General features: G+C 36.9%; 1 protein-coding gene across 10 annotated transcripts; it reads left to right on the top strand.

Annotated features, from left to right (window-relative positions):
• The first annotated feature begins 1,744 nt into the window (after positions 1-1,744).
• LOC104218437 (cleavage and polyadenylation specificity factor subunit 2-like) lies at positions 1,745-6,979 on the top strand. Of its 10 annotated transcripts, none has more exons than XM_070160211.1 (11): positions 2,209-2,330; positions 2,839-2,908; positions 3,146-3,242; positions 3,478-3,605; positions 3,694-3,809; positions 4,223-4,317; positions 4,401-4,551; positions 5,510-5,820; positions 5,906-6,146; positions 6,229-6,302; positions 6,748-6,979. In XM_070160211.1, exons 4-7 carry the CDS (start codon positions 3,556-3,558, stop codon positions 4,548-4,550), a joined length of 411 nt encoding a protein of 136 aa, XP_070016312.1. In that variant the 5' UTR covers positions 2,209-2,330; positions 2,839-2,908; positions 3,146-3,242; positions 3,478-3,555; the 3' UTR covers position 4,551; positions 5,510-5,820; positions 5,906-6,146; positions 6,229-6,302; positions 6,748-6,979. The 10 variants fall into 10 exon arrangements, with proteins under 10 accessions (XP_070016311.1, XP_070016314.1, XP_070016305.1 ...); XM_070160205.1 differs by having other exon boundaries at positions 3,146-3,246; XM_070160206.1 differs by having other exon boundaries at positions 2,226-2,330; positions 2,844-2,908; positions 3,146-3,246.
• The last annotated feature ends 12,316 nt before the right edge of the window (positions 6,980-19,295 follow it).

The following is a 19,295-nucleotide window of genomic DNA, read 5'->3' as shown; positions in this document are numbered from 1 at the left end:
ATTTTTGAATGACCACTTGTAAATTTGGCTATTTTTGAATTTTTCCCCAAGTAGGGGTGTTACAAAGGAAACCGACAAACTGTACCAATCCGATAATCCGAATCAAACTGAGAAAAAATCCGATTATGATTTGGTTTGATTTGGTTGTGTTGGGAAAAAAATTCGATCATAATTGGTTTTGTTTGTTTTAACTAAAGAAAGTCAAACCGAAATCAAACGAACCCAACATTACATATATAAATTTTTTAGATATATTTAATAAATATTTATTGTGATGTAATCTATACTATATAAAGTAGAGAAATGAAGAAGTGACTTGGCACCTCTCTAAAACCTAGAATGCTATTTATCTTTTTTGTCTTTTTCCGTAAAGTTTTTCATTTAACTTAATACTCTGTGAAAGTCCAAAATTCACGACTAATTAAAACCAACGTTTCAGCTGCTCCCTTCAATATGGATAACCGAAAAGCCTCATTACTTCTCTGCAGCACTTCATAATTCACGCGGAAATCCACGGGTTACGAAATTTCAGGTGCACTTGTCCAGAAAAGTTAATGAATCAGTAGATTGATTCACAGATATACCCTTGTGGTGAGCATGACAGTGTTCTTCAACTCAATTATACTGCTCAATTTGTCACCATTTATGTGAAAGTGTTTGAAGATGAAGGTCAAATGATTTAATCTACAGTGTATACAAGACATACGGGGCATTTGTATCTATATTCGCTTTTTGTGTCACGTTTTAACTTGTGTCCGCTTTGCAAATTTTTTTTGCAAACGTACACATTTTTTCGCATAACTTAACCATACAAGGCTGAAGTAGCAAGTTTTTATTTTTGTAACAGCGAACTTCAGCTATAGAGCTGAACTCTAGAGCTGAAGTTTTTATTTTTGTAACTGACGAACTTCAGCTTTAGAGTTGAAGTTTTTGTTTTATAACTGACGAACTTTAGTTCTAGAGCTGAAGTTTTTGTTTTTTAACGAGCGAACTTCAGTTTTAAAGCTGAAGTTTTATAACCCCAAATACTCTCTTTTTGCTTTCTGTTTCTATTGCAACTTTTATCACACATGGGTCAACTCCATTTTTTCTTCTTTCCTTTTATGGCTCATAGCCACATGATTCCTGCGTTAGACATGGCCAAACTCGTAGCTTCACGTGGTGTTAAAGCCACTATAATCACTACCCTTCTCAATGAATCTGTTTTTTCCAAATCTATTGAAAGAAACAAGCATTTGGGGTTCGCATTGGATTGTAAAGAAAGTTGCAATAATAAATACCAGAAGAGTACAATGGAAATAGATGCTGGTGGTGGTGACAGTTTGATCACGCCCAACTATGTCCTCTAAAAAGGATTTTGCGGACGTTGCAAATATAACCCGAGTATTACGCTACTACTAGAAATTGGAGCTATGACGACGCTTTTTATTGCCACGGTTCTGTAACTGTTGCTATAGATGGTCTGTTGCAACTGTTTCAACCGTTGCGTAAGGTAATGGGTACTATCGGCACAGTTTAGCACCTAAACCGTTGCATTAGTCTAAAAACCGTTACAGTAGATTCTCTATGGCAACGTTTTTGCAAAACCGTAGCAATAAGTTTATCTGTAGTAACGGTATTAGCAATTTTAATGTAAGGCAAGTAGGCAACGGTTAGGAATTCCCTCTCTAATTTCCCCAAATTTTGGACGGACCGCTAAAAAGACCCGCTTCTAATATATTTTACATTTAATATTTAATAAAATAATAAAACCTAATAAGTAGTACACAAACGCTATCTTCAAAAGTTCCAATCTGTCTCCCCCAAAAAGCCTTCATCAGTTCGCCGGTGATTACGATGAAGTCAAACCACCATCGACGACATCGGTAAGCTATGTTTTTCATTACTATTCCAACTCTATTCTACCATTTTTGTTTATTTTCTTTAAGATCTCAGTCATGCCTTCTGTTTTTCACTCTGCCTGCGCGCCGCTTGGTCTTATGTATTCCATTTCTAGGGTTTCATAGAAAATGAAGTTGAGTTCTATATTTGTCGAAAGATCACTTCTTTTGTCTCAATAAGAAAATGGCGATTATTGTTTCTTGAATGCTAATGTTTTTATTGTTTGTGAGAGCATCGCCCGTCTTCACTAAGCTCGGCGAGTCGGTGTAGAAGCAAAGAGAAGCAGAGAACGACGGCGGTATGGGAACGTCGGTTCAGGTGACGCCAGTCTGTGGAGTATACAACGAGAACCCTCTCTCTTACCTCGTCTCTATCGACGGTTTCAATTTCCTCATCGATTGTGGTTGGAATGACCGATTTGATACTTCTCTTCTTCAGCCCCTTTCCAGGTCAACAAACAACTCAATTTCACTTCAGTGCATATAATATTCCTATTTCTCAAAGCAAAACAAATATTACAATGTAGCATTTAACAACAGATAGCTAACTATCTGTTGATAAGCTTTATAATCAAGCATTTCACATGTATATTAAGTGGCTGTCCTTAACGTTGATGTCGTGTTTTAATTTTTTTGTGCTTTGCAATGAATTACGTTGAGCTATAGATTCCAATGTGCTTATTGATTTATGTACTCCCTAAGGGAGAGAGTTTATCTGAGGCAATACACAAGTTTACTAGCCAGAGTTTGAGGCTTCTGTTTGTATGTTTCAAACTGTCTTCATTAGAAAAGGAAAATAAAACTTTCGACTGTTACAACATGTATTATAGGGATCATTATCTCTATAATCCTTCCGTATTTTGTTGACAAACGGATTAATTAGGTCTTGGTCTCCTTAATTATTTGCATAGTAAATGACGAATGCAGACTACTGATTCAGTTGCTGTCTACTTGGTAGTTAAGGTGTCGGTGATGCTAACCAACCCTTTCAAATTAGAGAAGAACACTGGAAATAAAGTTGGCAAAATGTGAGTCACCATTATCAGATCCGAATGTACCAACTCGAATGTTACTTAATCTTTCTTCTTCTACTAATAGGGTTCAAAACTTTTTAATGAAAAATAGAGAGAAATAGAAGTACCTATAGAACAATATTTGGCAGCTGCTAAGAATAGTATAGTCCAATATCTGACGGAATCGTTTGTGTTTGTTGTTTATGAGTGTGTAATCGTATAGAAGTCCATTGACATACTCTTGTTGTGCAGCAAGTTTCAGAGTTTGATCAATTCACTTTGGATGACATTGATTCTGCATTCCAAAAAGTGACCAGATTAACCTACTCTCAAAACCATTACATGTCTGGCAGGTTTCTTTTCTTGTTTAGTATGTTACTCCACCTTTTTTGAGTTCACTGCATGTCCGTTTCTGGTCTCTTAATATCATGTATAATCTAGTACTTCATATTGTCAAGGAGATAAAGTTGCCCATGACGTTGAAGAGTGGTCGTTAAGAGCTAGATTGGTTGCAAGTCCTGACTACAACTGAATTTGAAGATCTTAAATCTATTAATGACTCCGGAACTGCTGTTATATTGTAGGAAAAGGAGAAGGGATTGTTATTACTCCACTGGTAGCTGGTCATCTGTTGGGAGGTACTACATGGAAGATAACAAAAGATGGGGGAGGATGTCATATATGCTGTTGACTTCAATCACCGTAAAGAAAGGTAAACTTAGAACAGTCTTATTATCCGTCTAAATTGGATTCTACTCAACTTGATCCTAATATTATAATTACACTTTTCTCCCTTTCAGACATCTGAATGGAACTGTTTTACAGTCTTTTGTCCGTCCAGCTGTTCTAATAACGGATGCGTTTAATGCTTTAAACAATCAACCCTCTAGGCGCCAAAGGGACCAAGAGTTTCTAGGTAATTGTTGTTCCTTTTTATTGTGAAGAACTTTTTGGATCTCATAATGGCTTGTCATACGGACTTTGTTGGTTTAGGCCTTTAGGGGAAGTCAAAGATACGCACAATACATTTTATAAAATTTTAGTTATTAACTTGAACATCCAGAGGACTTCCGGATTGTCATTTGGTCTTCCCTTATCCTCATTCAAAAGAAAACTTTTCGGTTTGAGGAGCTTTTTTGGATCTGAGAAGGGCTTGTCCGACACATTTTATAATTTTACAGTTATTAATTTGCATATTTAGAGGACTTTCAAATGGTCGTTTGATCTTCCCTATCCCCATTCAATAGAAAAAAGATAGTTGATCTTCTCTTCCATGCTGAAAGTGATAATTTCTCAGTTCTTGTCTCTGTGTTTTTCTTTTTCCTGTAGATGCCATAGAAAAAACTGTAAATGTTGGGGGAAATGTATTACTTCCTGTTGATACTGCTGGTAGAGTTTTGGAGCTCATCTTGACGTTGGAACAGGTGCAGGAATGAGAGTATCTCATCTTTTTGTCTGCAACTTATTAACTAGTTAGTCTCATGGCTGGTTTTGGTGAGAATTGCAGCACTGGATGCAAAAGCAGTTGTCGACTCCCATCTTCTTCCTCTCATATGTAGCGTCAAGTACTGTTGACTATGCGAAGAGTTTCCTTGAGTGGATGAGCGATTCAATTGCAAAATCTTTTGAGCACACTCGGACAATGATTTTCTATTAAGGTAAGGATGATATTACTTTCAGCATGGAAGAGAAGATCAACTATCTTTTTAAGTGATAATTTTAGGATGATAAAGAGTTCGACAAACTTCTATAGTAAAAATATCCAAAAGGATATCAAAAGGTTTGAAAAATTAAAACTCTAGTGATCATCTGATGGTTTCCCTATTATACCAACTTTCCAATAAATGTATTTGTTTTTTTGCTGCTACCACCAATTTCATATGCCAGTATACCACCTTCTGATCTCTGTACTCATTTTAACTTCACCAATAAAATGGGAAGAGAGTGTTTTATTGTGCTATATTTGGTATACATATGAAAATTTCGTACCAGGAAAACCTTAGACCGGAGAATGATTGATTTCTCTCACTGTCCTATTCTGCTTCAGTGATTTGCTTTCTTTATTTAAGAGAATTAACTGTTTTAACGGGAAATATCTTTTCTTGGGCATAAAATGTGCGCCGTTTTCTGGTATAATAAGAAATTTATTGTTGAGGCAAAGCTGATATAGACACCGCAATGGAATGTCTTATCAGCTTACTTGGCAGTTTTCATGCATTTAAGCAAATTATAATCTGGTATAATGTTCCTACTTGTCCATTGGTTTCAATTGATTGATAGATTGTTGTTGATACTTAGTAAGTTTTGCTAAGCTATGTCACATTCTGGAACCTATATTCCTCCCAACAAAAAGAATTTGTTACATGATTCTATTTTTCAGCTTCATTGTCCTTTTTTGCTATCAAACAGTAAGCATTCATCTGTATGTTGTGCCTAACGACTTGTTAACTAGTAGTTGTTCTTTGAAAGAGGAAGTGAACATAATCCTTACCAAGCATGGGCTGGTTCTGTACTTTAAAAATGCCTTTTGTTAAATTTCACAAAGTTAGGTTGAGATATATATAGGAAAAAGACCCTCACTGAAGTTCTACGCATTTATTTGTCTTTCCTTTACAGGTTGTGAATGACATTTGTCTTGTGGCATCCACTGAAAGGGTAGCATCCTGTGATGGGACAGTGCATGTGTGGAATGGCCAAACGGGGAAGCTAATATCTGTGTTTGCAGAGTTTTCGACAAGCTCTGTGCAACATACCAGCCCTTTAGCCAAAGCTTCAAAGTTGAACGCAGAACAGGCTAATATGCTACATTTCAATTCATTGTCAGGTGGAATATTGAACACTTCATTTGATGGTTACTTATACACTAGTATGCATTACTAAGAATATCTGGACAATCTTGTTGTGGGTACTGGAAATGGCTCTCTTAGGTCAGTGCCTTCTGGAGTTGTATTTAATTGTGTCAGATACATTCTCTTACATAGTTTATCCAGTCAATGTTATTTTGGCATCCAGATTCATTGATGTCAAACAAGGTCAAAAACTTCATTTATGGAGGAGTGAAGCTACTGAGTCCAATTTCCCTTCTCTGATTTCTTCCATATGCTCATGTGCTTCGACTAAACAGCAATACGGAAATCCTCAATATCCATCTTGGGTTGCTGTGGGGCAAAGTTCTGGCTATTGCAGGTTATTTGATGTGAGGAGTGGAAAAATTATTTCCTCATGGCAAGCTCATGATGGTTTTGTCACAAAGGTAGAATTGGCTAATGCTTCCAGTAGCTTGAAATAAAAGGGTTTTGCTTACTCTGGTGTTTTTACTTGCTTGTTGCCTGCAGATAGCCGCACCAGAAGAACATTTGCTGGTTTCGAGCTCCCTCGACCGCACCTTAAGGATTTGGTACTTGAGAAGGTTACTTTAGTGTTCTACATACGTCTTTAAGTTTTTCGATATGGACTTAATTTTCGTGAAAATGGGGTACAATAAGATTAGGCCCAGTCCGAGATTAGGCTCAGCACGGATTGGCCTAGATCTTGCCTAGATCTCAGTCAATCTTATCTGTGATTGAATTCTTGCATACAGTGAGTTTGTCAGTCAGTGTGAAAGTGGCTGCCTAGCTAGACCATTGAGCTGCATTTCATCTCCAGTAAACTGCATAGCTTAAAGTCATTGATACCTTAGCTCAAGTCATATAATAATATGGCCTGCTTTAGTTTCCAGTATGTGTTTCTGTAGAAGAGCTAGGCTCATGACTAGCATCTTGTATGTCCATTATTTTCTTTTTCTTTTTGGATCAATTTATTTAGTCTAGGCATTCCAGATGAAATGTAATGACTTTATTTATCCTCTTTTGTAGGTGGAGTAGATCAATAAATAGAAGATGAAGGCATTGAAGATCCAGACCTTATTTAAGATGAATTTTGAATTGCTATAGATGAATGTTCTAGGAATCTTTTGTTGTCAACATTTTGAGACTTACTATCGTGAAATGTATTAAACTTATGCACTTGGGGTAGAACATTTACTTTTGTGGATATTATTAGCTTGTTGGACGAGTTATATTATGAATAGTTTTATTTTGTGATTTATTTAAATTTTAGTGTTATTATAATTTTTATATATATATATATATATATATATATATATATATATATATATATATATATTGTTTTAAATGAACCATTACAATAGCCTATCAGAACCGTTGCAATAGAACACAAATGGCGTTGATTAGAATGTAAACCGTTCCAATAGATTTGGTAAACCGTTCCAATTGGTATTTAAAACTGTAGCAATACAAAAACAACCGTTACAATAGCTTAAAGAGGCCGTTGTTATATACATAAATAACGTAACAATAGCTTACGAAAGTGTTGCATTAGATAATATGGTAACGGTTATGAGCCGTTGCATACACATTATAGTAACGGTTTTAAACCGTCCCAATTGGAAGGAATAATCGTTCCAATAGAGAAAGGGAAAACCGTTGCGATAGATGTCTCTATAACAACGGAAATGAAAACCGTTCCAAGAACCGTTCCAATAGCTCTATTGGCACGCGAGCGGATGTGACGGTCTATAAACCGTTCCAATATCGCTACGGCAACGGTTTATCTACCTATTGGAACGGTTTTCCATGCGTTACCGTAGACCAATTTCCCAAAACTTTTGAATCACAGTTGAAGGTTTCTTTACTAACTAAGATTGCAAGTAAATAACAAGCTGTAAACTAAAATGCTAAGGTTGTAAACAATGATGAGAAAAAGCTAAGGTAAAGATTTCCCCTATTGATGGAATCCCTTCTGTTTATGCTTCATACAAATTTTCCAACACACCTCTATCAATCATGAACACTTTTCTTACCGTAAATCTCTCCCGAGTAATCACAGTAATATATTATTGCACTCTCCCGAGATACACTAGCTAGCTTTAATTAACACAGTTCACTTAAGATTGCACCAAAGGCTTCGTTATCTCTAATCCCGCTTTTAAACCCGCAGTTATAGATTCCTCTTATACTTTAGGAGTGGTGTTATTCAACAATAACCTAAGTATACACTCTCTTCCGAGTTATGCACACTAAATAGGCACAACTAATTGAGGATCCTGTCAATTAACTACAACAAGAACATAGTTGAATAAATAAAGATTGAAACTAGCAATTTGTATTCGCATAAACAAGAAGTTCATCCCCCAATAGGTTCCATCAAAACCTTAGACAAGGGATTTAGCTACTCATGGCTATGGGTAAACAAACTAAGATAAGATTCATCATAAACTAGCAATCAAAATCAAAGAAAAGAAGAAAGATTTTTTGGATGATCTCTCACAATTGTTTTTCTTGCCAAGATACTCTAAAATTCAATACATGCCTCTCTTGGGCGAAGTCTAGTGTTTAAAATAGGATTTTGGGCTAAAAATCATGTGTTTTGCACTTTAGTCCCTGAAATTTCCGCCTCCTGCCGTGGTTCTACCGCGGTCGCGGTCAAACCGCGGCCAAACATGGCCTCTGATTCTTCAATTGTCTGCGTCTGCACTCTGCCGCGGTTCTGCCGCGGTCGCGGTGAAACCGCGATTTTTCATCCTGTTCCGTTTGGAATTTGGAAAAACGCAAAACATGAAAGTTGTATCCCTTTGAGTTATCTTTCTAACCATATATTATGGAGCCAAAATGGAGTTCTGAGTTAAAAGGTATGTGCATTTTACTAGACAGTGCGCAATATACCTCATCGAGTCTTCGTTTGTTCTCAACTATCAAATTTGACCCCCGAACACGATCCCGGCTTAATTCCTTGAGATTTTACTCAGACTTCAAAGCTTCAAATCACTTAAATTAATTCCATAACATCTATATAGCTCGGAATCACACCTACAAGGCATAAAACACATAATTAGTGCAAAACACTAGCGATTAAAGCGCAAACTCAACTAAAGTGCAGTAAATTATGAGTGTAATAATCAACTAAAACACGTAATTATAGCCTATCATCAACACCCCACACTTAAACCATTGCTCGTCCTTGAGTAATCAAACTACACTTTATATAGACACGACCTTTTTAAAGCAATTTTCCTAACTCATCACACCAAGAATATTTAAAATAGACTAAGCACAAAAGCGTAACATCTTCACCTCAAGATTTGACTCACAAGTACCACGCATTATTCACAACTCACCCACTTACTTTAATATAGAGGTCACTGACATTACCTTTCCTTCATGAATCAAGTGCCCTTACACAACAAAAAAAAGAGTGGTTCCACACAATAAAATTTAAGAGCACTTAGGAACTCAAGATAGAAAGAATTCACTCACTCTCAGAAATAATATTCATATGCCACAAAAGATGCACCATAAGCTTGCCCGTAGTGTACTACTCCACTAATCGAGCTCATTCAATCTAGGATCAATTAGGACTTTATTTGGTTGTAATGTAGGCTACGGGACGGGTAGGATACATTTAGATATAAAAGTGACTACACCTCCCTAAGCACTTTAATACATATAATTTAACATTCAAACCCCATACTTATGTCAAACCAAACTCCACATTCACATCAATATACATCAACTCCCAAATTATTTAAGCACAATTATATCAAGAGTCACCACTATCAAAGAATATTTTTTTTCTTTTCCTTTTTTTTTCCAATTCAAGTGGCTCTTGCTTTTTCAAATCAGTGCACCTTTCTCCTTATTTCATTGGTTTCACTCAAAAGCCAAACCAACCACCCCACACTTTAACTTTTAGAAAGTTCATAATAATTCAAGTGTTCATGAGAGATTACAATGGTTCAAATAGATGGTTAATTCAAACAAATGGGTAAGACTTGTAATGTGGTTGCCAAAGAAACTAGATTACAGTCTCAAAGGGGTTAACTACGATACATAACAATTAGGCGGGTAAAATATACATATCTGGCTCAACAAAGAAACGCCTATATCACTTCCAAGACTGAACAAAACTACTATTTCGCTTTGCAAACACACAGGGCAAGTTTTAGACATCAAATGCAATGCACAGAATACAACAAACCTCACACACGCATGACACATAACTCACTCAGGATTGGATTCATCAAGACACTCTAGTCAAAGCAGTTGAGTAAAGTTAAGATAATACAATTTAAGGTACTTCTACAAGAGTCAAAAACTAAGCCTAAGCGTCACAACCAAAGTACTCACTATTCTCAAGGCATAACAAAGTCAAGAGATATTGCTTCACTTCAAAACACAACACAATGGCTCCTACTCCCCAAAAAAAAAACTAACTACACCCGATTCAAATAAAACCCTTGGAAAAGAACTGTGGTTTAAAGAAAAACTAAGGGGGAATTACTACACTACCTAGAAAAGAACAATAAAATAAAATAAAAAGAAGCTACATGGACTACTTCCCTCAAGAGTACTGTCCAAGTGGTCCGTCCTCAAGAAGAGTCCTGTACCTTTGTTTTTTTAGATCCGACTTTGACCCTCAAGAGACCCGTCGACAAGCGTCCGTCGTTGGGCCAAGTCAGTTACTCCTAATGTGAGTACAATCAGCTATACGCAACAACACATATACAATATTACAACATGTTCCATGTCTATGTACACTACAATACAGTATCAAGGCAAGTCTCCCACCCCACACTTAAAATTTTGCATTGTCCCCAATGCACACCATACTAATAAGAGGGTAAAAGAAACTCTCTGGTAGGCTAAAGGCCGAAGCACTAGCAGCTCATGGGGTACTCAGACTTCTCCCAATCTTGGTCCTTCGTGCGGGTACCTCACACTTAGTTCCAACCAATGGTTTGTTGTTACATTCTTCCAATGGCTTTGTGTTCCATGTTCCTAAAAATAAAAAATCTACACTACAAGAATAATACAATAATAAATAAAAATAAAATAAAATAGGGTTGCCTCCCAACAAGCGCTTGATTTAAAGTCGCGGAACGACGCAAACAATTTTACCACTTTTCTCGCCACTTGGACGATATGAACTGTGCACCTAGCTTGGAATCAAGCTTGTGACCACGAGCAATAGGGTGTGGTAAGTTGATTATCGAGCCGAGCCTTAAATTCTTCATTTTGCACTTCTTGGCTCTCATGTGAGGAATGTCATTTTGGTTTTTTGTTTCCTCAAATTGTAAAATGTATGGTTGTTGCCTTTCCTCCTCGCAGTCTCTCACGGACTCATGTAGTTCAATTTTTATACCACTACACAATTCTAATGTTGAAAAATGCTTGGAATGTGACTTCAAACCTTCATTTTGCAATTTTTCTATTCTGACATCCTCTTCTTCCCCCAGACTAGAGTCATTCTCAACCAGATTTTTATTTACACCGGTTGATTCTAAGTCCATGTTTTTCTCGGCATCATTGGTACTCATGGGGTCGGTTGGCGGAGGTTCAATTCTTGACTCTTCAAATTTTAGCTCACATTCTTCCTCATTTTCAAGAATGGTCTCCAACATGAGCATTATTTTCTCATTTTGGGCATTTGAGAGTTCTTGGTTTTGATTAAGTGCCAAGGAATTTTGGAGACTATTTTCCAAAAGCTCCTCCAAGGCACTTTGTTCTTTGTGTCCTCCTTCAAGTAAGCACTCCAACATGAGCTTGAACTCTCCCTTTTGGCCATGCTCAACTTCTTCCAATTCGTTAGCCCTATCATTTTCATCAAAAACAATAGAATCATCATAGCGGGGGCTTGGGGAAGGGAAGGACCAATCTACACAATCATCCCAATGACCATTTTGAAAACTACACTTATCACGAATACTCCACTCATGGGTTTGAGATTGTGCGCACAATCCACCCCCGGAAAAATTTAAACAATTTTGCCACGAGTGTGGTCCTCCACAATAAAGACAAAGGTCATCACAGTATGAACAACTACCATCCCACCAATTTTTATTATATGATGTCATTTTTCAAAACTAAGAAAATAAATAAGACCCAAACAATAAAAATAGACTAAGGTAAGAAAAATTAATTACGCAAATATTCACAAGTTGGGTATAGAGAAAACTGACCACACTAAGAATTTTTGTATTTCTATCAATGGTAATTGATAATTCCGTTAACTCCCCGGCAACGACATCAAAATTTGATCACACCCAACTATGCCCTCTAAAAAGGACTCTGCGAACGTTGCAAATATAACCCGAGTATTACTCCCAGGGTCAAATCCACAGAGAGTTAACCTATCAATCACAATCTTTAGACCCACTAAACTCTTGAGAACCAATTTTCCAAAACTTTTGAATTACAGTTGAAGGTTTCTTTACTAACTAAGATTGCAAGTAAATAACAAGCTGTAAACTAAAATGCTAAGGTTGTAAACAATGATGAGAAAAAACTAAGGTAAAGATTTCCCCTATTGATGGAATCCCTTCTGTTTATGCTTCATACAAATTTTCCAACACACCTCTATCAATCATGAACACTTTTCTTGCCATAAATCTCTCCCGAGTAATCACAGTAATATACTATTGCACTCTCCCGAGATACACTAGCTAGCTTTAATTAACACAGTTCACTTAAGATTGCACCAAAGGCTTCGTTATCTCTAATCCCGCTTTTAAACCCGCAGTTATAGATTCCTCTTATACTTTAGGAGTGGTGTTATTCAACAATAACCTAAGTATACACTCTCTTCCGAGTTATGCACACTAAATAGGCACAGCTAATTGAGGATCCTGTCAATTAACTACAACAAGAACATAGTTGAATAAATAAAGATTGAAACTAGCAATTTGTATTCGCATAAACAAGAAGTTCATCCCCCAATAGGTTCCATCAAAACCTTAGACAAGGGATTTAGCTACTCATGGCTATGGGTAAATAAACTAAGATAAGATTCATCATAAACTAACAATCAAAATCAAAGAAAAGAAGAAAAATCTTTTGGGTGATCTCTCACAATTGTTTTTCTTGCCAAGATACTCTAAAATTCAATACATGCCTCTCTTGGGCGAAGTCTAGTATTTAAAATAGGGTTTTGGGCTAAAAATCATGTGTTTTGCACTTTAGTCCCTGAAATTTCTGCCTCCTGCCGCGGTCGCGGTCAAACCGCGTCCAAACATGGCCTCTGATTCTTCAATTGTCTGCGTCTGCACTCTGCCGCGGTTCTGCCGCGGTCGCGGTGAAACCGCGGTTGTGCACCCTGTTCCGTTTGGAATTGGAAAAAACGCCAAACATGAAAGTTGTAGACATTTGAGTTATCTTTCCAACCATATATTATAGGACCAAAATGGAGTTCTGAGTAAAACGTTATGTGCATTTTACTAGACAGCGCGCAATATGCCTCATCGAGTCTTCGTTTGTTCTCAACTATCAAATTTGACCCCCGAACATGATCCCGGCTTAATTGCTTGAGCTTTTACTCAGACTTCAAAGCTTCAAATCACTTAAATTCATTAACATTTATATAGCTCGGAATCACACCTACAAGGCTTAAAACACACAATTAGTGCAAAACACTAGCGATTAAAGCGCAAACTCAACTAAAGTGCAGTAAATTAGAGTGTAATAATCGACTAAAATACGTAATTATAACCTATCATCACAGTTCTTGGCCTAGTTTGTTGAGCTGAACTTCAACAAACAATGGGATCTAATCATACTGGCGGTACAGATCATTGTCTCTGTTGCTCCATTTTTACATATTCTTGGCTTCTCTCATAAGGGGTATACGTATCACTATAGTAGAAGAAGAAGAAGAAGAAAACGAAGGAAGGGAAGGAGGAAGAGAAAGGGGGCTGAAATTATTTAAAAAGTGGATACAAGTTAAAAGTTTAAAAAAAAATAGGTATAGGTTAAATGGGAGCGACCAAATAAGGCGTCCCGTATAATTTTTACAAGACATATTCCATTGCTCATGGAGGTAGAGGTCCAAGTGGTAAGACTTGATTTTGCCGGCCGAGGCGAAGCCAGAATTTGATGTTTGTGGATTGAGAATTCTAGTTCATTTATGTTACTAGGTCCTAAATTAACAATTTATACATATTTAATAAATTTCTTAAAATAAATATAAATTTTTTGACCAAACTACTGAATTCGACCCAACTCACAAATCCAATATAAGCTTCGCCCCTGTTATATAGGAGTCTTGGATTATATTTTAAGGAGCATCATTATCAGATAATTTTTCTTTTAATGGTACTAAAATTTGCTGGTTGCATTATGACCAGAGAGAATTTTGTTTTCTTTTCTATTTTTGATCTTGTGTGTCCAACAACAATATCAACCCATTGAAATCCCACGAATGAAATCTTGGGAAGGTAATGTATTTTCCTATAGAATTTTAGATCTTGTGTCTTTTATGAATATTATTATTGTCACAACTTAAACTTTGAAAGTGCGGAACACGACATCTGATACCTTAGACTTATGACCAAGTGAACCAAATATTCGATTTATTAAGTAATACTGGGGTTTGTGGATGAAGGGACGTTGGAGGGCTAGAGGTACTAGGAGTTGCAGTAATAGGGATGAAGACCGAACGCTCCCCAAGATTCTACAACACCTCCAAACACGTACACTCGTGGTTGAAAGTTTAGAATTTGCATAAAACAGTTGGCTAGAATGAAGAGAAGATGAAAGTTTTTTTTGTGTTTTTTAATTTATAAAGAAGACTGCCTTTTTATAGGCAGAGTTGTTGGACAGTTACAGATGAAAGAATTAATAGCTGTTGCAGAAATTAAAATGGAGCTGTTACAAAATTAATCACAGCTGTTACAAAATAATAAATTGGACGTTACAAAATCCAATTCAAAGAAAAAGAATTTGAACATATTCTGGTAAGCATGTATTTGGACACTTTTCTGGTAAGCTCAAAAGTTAAAGAAATAATTTTAGCAAAACCAAATTTGAATTAGGCCTCACATATATATGTGTATATATATATATATATATATATATATATATATATATATATATATATATATATATATATATATATATATATATATAACAAAAGTTTATTTGACTCCCTATAAGCAACTGGCTCTATTAATCAAACTTGCACTGAGCTTCTAGGTAAATAAAAAATTTAACTGTCTCTGCTTAAAATGAAAGCAATTTTAAATTGTATTACATGAAGTTCATAAAAAGATGCAGGAAATCCCGATAAAAACTACATATTGTTTGTGCAAGATATTTTCTTTGATTAACCTTCCATAGCCCAAATATTTTTTTCTACCCACTAACATTAGGGATGTTCGTTAGTCAGTACCGTATTTAGACATTTTTGGTTCGATATTTAGTTTCTTAAAATATTATACGAATATTGCACCTAATTAAATTCGGTAAATTTTAATTTTTCTCTTTTTAATTTCGGTTTACTAGATTTGAATACTAACTAATACATTAAGTCATAAACTATAATATTCTTAATCAAAGTACTCAAAAGTATAAAAATAAAAACGTTTTTGACAAAAGTACCGTAAAAAACCAACAAATATCAACAGAGAGAGAGAAAACTATACAATAAAGAACAAAATTTGAAGTTTAGAAATGTCTTTGTTACTTGCTTAAGAGTTAATTGATAAATTTAGAGATAGGAAAGTAAAATTATAATTTTTTTATATTTATGATATAATTAATAATGTGCATTATATAATATAATATATATTTCAATACAATATTAGAATTTCGGTATTTTACCAAATAGCATACGGGATACCAAATTTTTTCTTAAACTTAAATCAAATCACGGGAGCGGGATGAGTGATACATCTGGTGAGCGCCGTTGAAGAACGCAAGCAAAGCTGGAGATCGGGTATTGATATATTCCATCAAGAAAAAGGAGGCAGACTGGTAAAAAGGCCGACCACATTAACTAATCCACTATGTCCGCTATCGAATAGCCTAGGCAAGATAGAAAGTCTCTCTTATTGGTTGGCTTACCTGTCACATAGGTACTGATGACTAGGTTAAAGATAACCTCCTTTGAAGTACTCTGTGTGGATCCGGGAGCTGCTTCTGCGCTGGCTTTGCTAGCTTGCATGACGGGCTGTAAGATGCTCAATCAATTGGGCGCTATCCCACCCTTCTTCCTTGATCTACACATACCGAACACCAAAAAATCAAATACCAAATTCCAAAATTTTCGATTTCAATATGGTAATTTGGTATTTATCAAAGTATGCACGACCCTAACCAAACTTCAAGATTTGGAAAGAAACTATCACTAATTGAAAATTGCATGATTATTATTAATTCTCTTAAGTGGATAATTAAGCAGTTTTTAATAGTGGACTTCGCCTAAGAAAATCTGTAATTTTTCTTAAGTCCAAAAAGATCCATTAACTATCCAAAATCAACCTGAGGCCCCTAAGACCTCAACCAAATATACCTACTAGTCCTAAAATATCATATGAACTTAGCCAAACCCTCAAAACATAGCAAACAACAACAAAAAAATGAATTACCCTCCAATCCAAACATAATGAACTTGAAACTTTAAATTTCTACAACATATGCCGAAACCTGTCAAACTACGTCCGATTGACCTCAAATTTTGTACATAAGCCATATTCAACATTATGGACTTACTCCAACTTTCGAAATCGTAATCCGACCCCTATATCAAAAAGTGCACTTTTGGTCAAACTTTCCAAAAATTCGATTTTTACCATTTCAAGCCTAAATCAACTACAAACCTCTAATTCAAAATCTGATCATGCTCCTAAGTCCAAATCACCTGATGGAGCTAACACAACTAACGAAACTCCATTCCGGAATCATCTTCACATAGTTCCAACTACAATCAAAATCCTAAGACTTAAGCTTCCGTTTTAGGGACTAAGTGTCAAAACACGCCTAAACAAAAATAAAACCTCCCGGCAAGTCATATAAGCAGAAAAAATACGGGAAAAGCAATAAATAGGGGATTGGGGCTAATACACTCAAAACGACCGGCCGGATCGTTACATGCACTTATTTATTCAACTCTTGATATTTCTAAATCTACTAGAGTCAACCTTATTAAAACTTGTGTAGATACATGACCACATCTTCTATGCTCAATAGTACATCTAATTTTTCAGCTTCAAGGTCTTATTACTTTTTGCAGTTAGTGCCTCCATTTTCTTATTTTCTCTTGTATCAGTATATATAGCAGGTAAAGTCTACCATCTTCCTTACCAATTCTTTTCACCTTTCTAGTGAAGAGCTCCTGAAATATAAACAAATTAGGGAAAAATATAGCTGAGCACTGCAATTCTTTGGTTAGAACTCAGACAGGCTGTTATTTTGATAAGTTCAAAATAATACCCTTAAGGCCAAGGGCCTTCGCCATCAAATATAGAAAGGTTCAACCCCGTTCAAACTCAGACGGGCTGTTATTTCGATAAGTTCGAAATAACACCCTTAAGGCCAAGGGCCTTCGCCATCAAAGATAGAAAGGCTTAACCTCGTTCGAACTCAAACAAGTTGTTATTTCGATTAGTTTGGAATAACACCCTTAAGTCCAAGGGCCTTCGCCATCAAAGATAGAAAGGTTCGACCTCGTTCAAACTCAGACGGACTATTATTTTGATAAGTTCGAAATAACGCCCTTAAGGCCAAGGGCCTTCGCCATCAAAGATAGAAAGGTTCGACCTCATTCGAACTCAAACGGGCTGTTATTTCGGTAAGTTCGAAATAATACCCTTAAGGCCAAGGGCCTTAGCCATCAAAGATAGAAAGGTTCGACCTCATTCGAACTCAGAAGGGCTGTTATTTCGGTAAGTTCGGAATAACACCCTTAAGGCCAAGGGCCTTCGCCATCAAAGGAAGATAGGTTTGAACTCAGACGGGCTGTTATTTCGATAAGTTCGAAATAACACCCTTAAGGCCAAGGGTCTTCGCCAAAAAGGGGGGGGGGGCAGGAAGAAAATCGAGACTCGCCTGACGAGCCTCCGTCTTGTGACGAGATCACAGATAGCCAAAAGAAAGTTGAAACACAAGAAAAATAGCAAAAAAGAAAATTCTTTATTCATGAAGTCATAGGTCTGGGCAGTCGTCGATTACATCCGGCCCAGGCCAATCAACTAATGTAAAAAAAAAGAAACAAGAAATAAACAAACGCCAACCGGTGAACAGAATGAAAAGAAAAACAAAGTACAACTTTTTCCACTTGGCGTCATCACCACCGTCGTCATCATCCTCTCCATAAAAACATCGTCATCACCATCCTCACTCTCATCAGCTTTGGGTGTCGCAACATCATATCCACAGTTGGCACGAGCCTCACGAGCCTTCGCTCGTGCTTCCTCATAGGCAACCTCAGTCATGGTGCTGCTTCCCACATGTGTAACGACCCTACCAGTCGTTTTAATATCTACCATGTCGTTCAACAGTCTGAGGCCATGAGCAGCTTCATCTCACGTATTTTGACTTGTATGCGTGGTCAGAATTGAATTTCGAGAAGTTCAGAGTTGATTTGGGAAGAGAATTCTTATTTTGAAGGCATATAGTTGAAGGAATCAACTAAGATTGGAATTTTGAGTAAAAAACCTCGGAATTGGGATCTGAAGGTCCCAGTAGGTTCGTATGATGATTTCGGACTTGGGCGTATGCGCGGATCGGGTTTTGGATGACCCGGGAGCGTTTTGGCGCATATTGTGGAAGTTAGCATTTTAGAAAAAATTTGATCAGTTTGGCTTGAAGTGCATTTCAGTGTTATTGATGTCCGTTTGGGATTTCGAGTTTGGGAGTAGCACCGTATGGTGATTCTGGATTTGGGAGCGCAATCGGAAGTGAATTCGGAGGTCCGTAGGTCATTTTGAAGTCATTTGGCTAAAGATAGAAATTTGAAGGTTTTTGAGAAGTTTGACCGGAAGTGGACTTTTTGATATCGGGGTCGGAATTCGATTCCGGAAGTTGGAATAGGTCCATAATGTCGAATATGACTTGTGTGCAAAATTTGAGGTCAATTGGACGTGATTTGATAGGTTTCGTCATCGAAAGTTGAAGTTGAAATTCTAAAGTTCATAAAGCTTGAATTGGAGGTTGATTCATAATTTTAGCATTGTTTGATGTGATTTGAGGCCTCGAGCAAGTCCGTAATATGTTATGGGACTGGTTGGTATGATTGGTTTGGGTCTCGGGGGCCTCGGGTGGATTCCGGGTGGATAACAGATCAAATTTGGAGTTGAAGAATAGCTAAAGCAGCTGATATCTGGTATTACCGCACCTGCGAAGATTTGGCCGCAGGTGCGGAACCGCAGAAGAGGCCAAGAAAACCACAGATGCGGTATTGGATGAGGTTAGCTGGGACCGCAGATGCGGTCATGGAGCCGCAGATGCGGAGGTGAGGACACAGAAGCGGAAAAAGGGCGGCCTAGGGTGGACCGCAGAAGCGGCATTAGGACCGCACCTGTGGAACCGCAGAAGCGGTAGAGGATCCGCAGGTGCGAAAACTGCTGAGGCAG

This window comes from Nicotiana sylvestris, chromosome 10, assembly GCF_000393655.2.
Source record: "Nicotiana sylvestris chromosome 10, ASM39365v2, whole genome shotgun sequence".
Lineage (NCBI taxonomy): Eukaryota > Viridiplantae > Streptophyta > Magnoliopsida > Solanales > Solanaceae > Nicotiana > Nicotiana sylvestris.
This window is presented reverse-complemented; position numbering and strand designations above follow the sequence as displayed.